Source organism: Sander lucioperca, chromosome 23 (genome assembly GCF_008315115.2).
Source record: "Sander lucioperca isolate FBNREF2018 chromosome 23, SLUC_FBN_1.2, whole genome shotgun sequence".
In the NCBI taxonomy this organism is placed as follows: domain Eukaryota; kingdom Metazoa; phylum Chordata; class Actinopteri; order Perciformes; family Percidae; genus Sander; species Sander lucioperca.
Window position 1 is genome coordinate 8,339,044 of NC_050195.1, and position 6,547 is coordinate 8,345,590.

The 6,547-nt window shown below is 44.4% G+C and overlaps 1 protein-coding gene across 1 annotated transcript; it reads right to left on the minus strand.

The window, feature by feature from the left end:
* Positions 1-461: 461 nt before the first annotated feature.
* LOC116048540 (kelch-like protein 34) lies at positions 462-4,560 on the minus strand. The gene has a single exon (XM_031297669.2). It carries the CDS (start codon positions 3,616-3,618, stop codon positions 1,819-1,821), a length of 1,800 nt encoding a protein of 599 aa, XP_031153529.1. The 5' UTR covers positions 3,619-4,560; the 3' UTR covers positions 462-1,818.
* Between the last annotated feature and the right edge of the window lie 1,987 nt (positions 4,561-6,547).

Consider the following 6,547-nt stretch of genomic DNA (forward strand, 5'->3'; position numbering starts at 1 on the left):
ATCCTCCGCAGCCTGGCTCAACCTCCTCTTGAAAACTCATTTGTTCAGGAATTACCTTCGTCCCACTTCCTCATCTGCTTGTTGTCAAAATCCCCTTTTATATCCCTCCTTAGCTCGTTTTATTTCTCCTCTTAGAACATTGTCACATTCGGTCACAGGAGTATCGTTGACAAAACACCATGTATATCACTTATCACTAGTGGTTGCTTGTAATTCTGACTAGACTCAAGAGAATCTAGACTCCTGGAACAAATTACAGCACTTCCTTAAAATCAACTCACTTGTACCTTTTTGACTATTTAGAAATCTGGTTTTAAACTTGCAAACTTCTACTTGTACTGTAATTGCTTTACATAATTGTACTTTCTTTTGCATCCTTTATTTATCAAATAATTTTTCCAATTCAGAAAGTTTAAGTGTCTTTCTATTTTTCTCATGATGGTGTCACATCTTTTCTGTGTTGTTGTTTTGTTTTTGTCTTTGTAATTTGTCTTGATGTCATTGTAAATGAGGGCCATCCCTCAATGACTTCTCGAGTATAAATAAAGGTTACTTAAAAGTATGCCTATAGATGATACAAACACATAACTAAAGAGTTTAATTGCATATTTTCCTCTGTCAGTACTTTCCAACAATCTGTCAGATCATTGAGTAGACTTTTTATCCTGTGTCATTTTCATGACATGTTTTTCCAAAAGACGTTTCGCTTAGCTTAGCATAAAGACTGGAAACAGGGGAAACAGCTAGCTTGGCTTTGTCTGGAGGGGGAAAAAGGCTTAGAAAGACCTCTTAACCTCACATATTAACATGGTATATCTTGTTTATTAAATCTGTACAAAAACTGAATTGTAAAAATGATAAGTTGCGGGAGGTCTTGTGCTTCCTGCTAAGCGCTAACCTCCTCCTGGCTTAAGCTTCGTATTTAGCGCACAAACAAGACACTGGTATCAATCTTCTCATCTAACTCTCAACAAAAAAAGAGAATAAGTGTACATACCTAAATGTCAATATACTTCTACAAGTAGTAGTAGAGTAGCTTAGCATATCGACTTTAAGCAGGGAGAAACAGCTAGCCTAGCTCTGTCCAAAGGTAACAAAATCAGCCTACAAACAACTCAAAAACTCACAAATGAATTCAATCTTGTTTGTTTAATCGAAATATCTTACATAAGGTTGTGCTTTGTGTTAAAGTAAGCTAACTATCTCCTGGTTGTTGCTTTATATTTAACAGATATGACAATGATATCAATCTTATCATCAAACACTCGGCAAAAATGCAAAGAAGTATATTTCCCAAAATGTCTAACTACTCCTATAAGAAGTAGAAGAGTAGCTTAGCATAAGGACAGGTATGAAGCGGGGAACAGCTGGCCTAGCTAGCTCTGACCAGAGGCAACAAATCTGTCTACAAGCATCTGTAAAGCTTATATGTGATTTGTGTAATCCATACAAAAACCAAAGTGTAAAAATGATTCCAAGCTAATGATTTTAATCTACCAGCTCCTGGTATTAGCTTCATGTGGTATCAATCTTTTCATCTAATTCTTTAAGTATTCTTTAAGTCTACTTGTTTAAAATATTTTTTTTTTTTTTGGAATAATGCACATCTGTTCTTCTCAAATGAGATGGAACAGTTTCATGCCCGAAACTCGATAGATAGATAGATAGATTCTTTTTTTTTATTGATCCCAAAATGGGAAATTACGGTAATAGTTTCAGTTCCCTAAAATGTTATTCATGTGTGCTCTGTTGTCATTATTCTGAGACTATGTTGCATCACTCACTTTCATGTTAACGTTTTCTCACACTAAGTGAACTTCAGTCTGGTAGAGGCAGCAGTGTGCACTCAGTCCCAGTGAGAGGTCTGGGGAGCTGGCAGATCTCTCTCCAGCGATCTTTCTTTGTATCGTACTCCAACACACTCTTCACTATCACCTCCTGTCCGTCGCTCCATCTCCTCCCTCCAAACACCAGCAGATTCCCAGACGGCGTTGACACCATCCCGTAGTTGAAGGAGCCAATGAGAAGCGGTCGAAGGCGGGTCCAGTGGTCTGACTGCGTATCGTATTGTTCGATATCGCAGAAAGGCTCGTACATTCCCAACAGGGCGTAGATGTGGCCGTGGGCGGTTGCCAGGCGATGGCTGAACCTGGCGATGGACATGGACGCTCGCTTCTCCCAGACTCTGCCTTTGAGGTCCCAGAACAAGACTTCTCTGCTACTCGCTCTGTGGTCATCCTGGTTATCAACAGGGTTACTGCCGCCCTGGTTGCCCGGGACACCACCTGACACGTAGATGCTGTTGTCAAGCACAGCAGAAGCATGGCCATAAAGGGGGCGAGGCATCGTTGCTCCTCTCCTCCACGCTCCAGTGGCCATGTCGTAAAACTCAACAGAAGCTACAGAGGTGTGTGTGTTGCCGTCTGGTCCTGTGCGTCGTCCCCCGATGGCGTAAATGGCATCCTCCACGATGCAGCAGGTGAACTGCGCCCGCCTCTCCAGCATTGACTCCACCGTCTCCCAGCAGACGAAGCGAGGATCGTAGCGCCACACCTGGTTGGATGTCGCCACGGAGACTGACTTTTTCCCATCCTCGTCTCCCTCTTTCACTTCTTCTCCTCCGACCACGAAGAGGAAACCACCCACTGAGCACACACAGTGATTTCTCAGTCGCAGCGGGATGCTGGAGCTCAGAGATGAAAACTTCCTACTTGTAGGATCAAACACCAAAATCTGCTGTTCTGGCCAATCAGGGCTGGATCCTCCACCCACAAGTAGCACGCGATTCGGCGACGCTCTGAGTGTAGACTGTTTGCTCTGTCTGATTGGCTGAGCAGAACCCAGCCTGTGGTACTCCAACGCCCGGGTAAGCTGACTTCTGATGAGAGGTGTGGCCATGGCTCTGTGGGCGTGGTTTATATTGGTCAGGTCAGAGGAGGCGACCAATCCGAAGCGCAGACGACTCAGCAGAAGATTTGATTTCAGCAGAGGGAGGGGTCCATTCTCATCAAGCCAATCCAGAGCCAGCTTTATAAGCTCCACCTCTTTGACACCAGGTATTTCGTCAGCATCGAGCACCGCCATCATTGATTCGATATTCAGCCCAAGAAGGTCATCCCTGCTTTCTTGCAACAATGTCCCCATCTCCATAGCGATGGTTTGATTGGCAGCTTTAAGTGCATCTAAGAGGGTGTGATGCTCAGCCAGGTTAGCATAGCAACAGCAATTCTCAGCGTTTAAACCATCAGTCAGAAAGCGCTCGCATATTGACACAGCCGTCTCCACCTGCAAGTACCTGGCTGCCTCCAAGACAACAGGAAGTGTAGGCGGTGATACCTTGAGCCAGCCGGAATACAGGAAGTCCAGAATGACGTTTAAACCCTCAGGTGTTAGCGCAGGGAGGCTAATGGATCCAGCTAATCTCTCCACGGTAGTCTCTCCAAACAGAGCCCAAAAATACTCGCTGGAGCTGGCCAAAAGGGCGCGATGACAAGGAAAAGATACACCGCCAGCCTCTAGGACGACATCACACATGTTTCTCTGAGAGCGCAGACGCTGGAAGCCGGAGAGAAGCCTGGTTCTGTGGGAGGAACTGTAGAGGAGGGAGTAGCTATCCATCCAAAAGAGAGTAGGTGAGAGGATAAGAGATTGAGAGAGAGAGAGAGAGAGAGAGAGAGAGAGAGAGAAAGAAACCTACTGAGAAACAGTCAAAAAGAGGACTAGTTGCTAAGAAAAAGCTTAGTTAGGAAGGTGCGATGAAACAGAAGTGAGAGGGAAGTTAAGAGGAAGAAACATTAAAAGCAGAAAGCACAGGCAAAGCAGCAGTGAGTCTTGTCAAAAAAGATGTAGCCGACAAGCTGCACTAAAGAACATTTGACAGAAAGAGAATCAGACATTAGTAGGAGAAATGGATAATAAGTTGTTGAAAGCAAAGAGCAGGAAATGATGGGAAAAGACAGGAGAGAGGAAAGTGCGTGTCCTTAGTCAAAATCCCTCCATCTGTGTTTGTTGTTCTGCTCTGTCGCATGTCACACCATGATAGGAAGGCTAACAACTGCCCCCTACAACCACAAACACAATCCTGTCTCCCCCCCCCCCCCCCCCCTCCCCTCCCCTCCACTCTTTTGGCCCTTAAACTTAGTCCGTCCCAAAGCCTCCTGTCTCTTTTTGTGATGTCCCAGCTCTGTTGGCTTTGTGTCTGTCCGCTGCCCTTTCCTCTGTGTCCGGGAGGGAGTATCACCCAAATACATGCATCCAGCATACACACCAACCGGGCAAGCGAGCAGATGCATGGATAAACACGCCGAACACACACATACACAGAGGGAGCCTGGCCGGGTTTTAGTGTCTATCCCGGCAGATGAACTCATGGGTAAATACAGCTGCTAGTCTGCAGACCAAGATTCCAGGGGCACGGTTGCCACGACACCTATCTGTGCCTTCATCGCCATGGCGACAGGAATAGAAACACAGACACAGCTCGGCGGAGGTCCATATCAAAACCCGGGGAAATTTTGCCAAGCCGTCAAAAGATTTTACAAGTGTCCAAAGGAGCGCTTAGCTTCTGGTATTAGAATAAGCTGTGCCCTTCTGGGAGGCATTCAACCTTATGGTGACCTGTGCAGCTTTAAAATCACAGGTTGATGTCATGCTATTATTTTTATGCAGAGATCCGACGCGGTGGTGGTAGTGAGAGTGATAATGATTTGTTTTCAATATCAGACTACAAGTTGTCCAGCATGTTTACGATTGTGTGATTGATGTCAAGCCACCTGTCTGTCTGATACATGCAAACAACATCGCTTTAATGCACACTTCCAAGCCTTATCTGCATCGTGCATTTCGTCGTGAGTTATGATCTCTGAGTAGATGCTGGCTTACACTCACGGTGTGCATTTGTGCGTTTGTTTTATGGAAATGTTACACCAGTTCAAAATTCAACACAGGCTATTCGCAGAGGGAAAAAAAAACAGACTCGCGCCTTTTGAAACTGCAGAATGTTTTTTAATCTTTCCCACACAATGTCAGATCTTCTCGTATGGTTGTTAAAACACCAACAGTGTGTGTGTCTCCTCTGTGACCTGATGGAGGCTAAACTTAGCTACAGCTGCTCTGTGTGGACATGTGATGTGAGGATGGATATCTGCTGTATTGGGGGCTGGTGGTGTGTTTGATGGCATGTGTGTCCTCTATTAATGTAACATTCCTTCTTGAAACAGTTGGATTTGGAGGATCAAAGTGACTCCATGCACAAAGACGCCCCTGACTCCCAACTAAAACCCAGTAATACCCATTACATATGCACACAATATAAAAATATTACAGTTGTAAAATCAGGGCTCATTTTTTTTAAATGTGAAAACTTACTCTGAAAGACTCTCCAGGCCACATCTTCCATCACAGTAAAGATGAAGTTTTAATTTGTTTTTGTCAGGTTTTTAGGGTATTTAATTTTTCCTGAATGTATTTTTTTCATTTTTTTTTTTTTTTTTTTTTAATCAGTGCATGCATTATGTCACAATCTGTTTACTGTCAATCTCCTGACACCCACAGGAAAAAAGGCCGTTTCCACCATAAACATGTCACCTTAAAACTTTACTGACACGTCCTGTCACCTTATTTGGGGTGTCTTTGTTTGCTGATACCGCTGTCATGTTCTTTGAAAATGACAAGGAAATAAGACTAATGGCCTTTTTACAGTAGCATCCAAGCTTGCACGCGCCAATGTGACGTCAAAATGACGTAGATCTCGCTGGCGTGCCAGGATTTTGAGTGTGTGACCGGCGGTCGTGCACCACTAGGAAGCCTTAAAGAGCTCGAGGGTAACCGGATGCCAGGACTCTCAGAGTGACTGCAAGTCTCTCTTGTAAACTTATTGGGTTAAGATGAGTTATTTTATGGTGAATGAAAGGCTTGATCCGACGAAGTAGGTCATCGAATCAATTCGAAGCATTGACGGCAATGCTGCTGCCGGTTCTGCCGTTGTTTACCTTTTTCTTCATCTTCTAGTCCGTAGAAATAGCAAAGCCGGTAGCCTTTCCTCATTAGCGCCACCTCTGTTCAGGAGAAGACTGCAACTATAGTGTCGCGACCACCACCAGTATAAACAGTTACAGCGCTCCCATGACGTCACACTGACGCTCGACAGGTCGGCTGTGGCTAGTATACCCCACGTTTAAGAGCCTACAGCCACAATAGCGGCTCTGGACTTAGCCGTAAATGCTAACGTCAGCATGCTAGCATGCTCACAATGACAATGCTAACAGCAGGTAGAATGTTTACAGTATTCACCAAGTTAGTTTAGCATGTTTGCATGCTAAAACTTGCTCAGTAGCACCAAAAACAAAGGTCATTAAACCAAAGTATAGGACAAATTAAAATGTGTAGGACAAATTAAAACGATGGTGGCGCTGCAGGAAAAGTTAGAGTAGAGATTTCAAGTGAAAATCTTCACTAGATAGCCTAAGTGAATAATTTGACCTGTTGGTGGTGCTAGAGGAAAAGTCAGGGAATCACCAAAGTTGGTACAATTCATCCTTTGGTAACC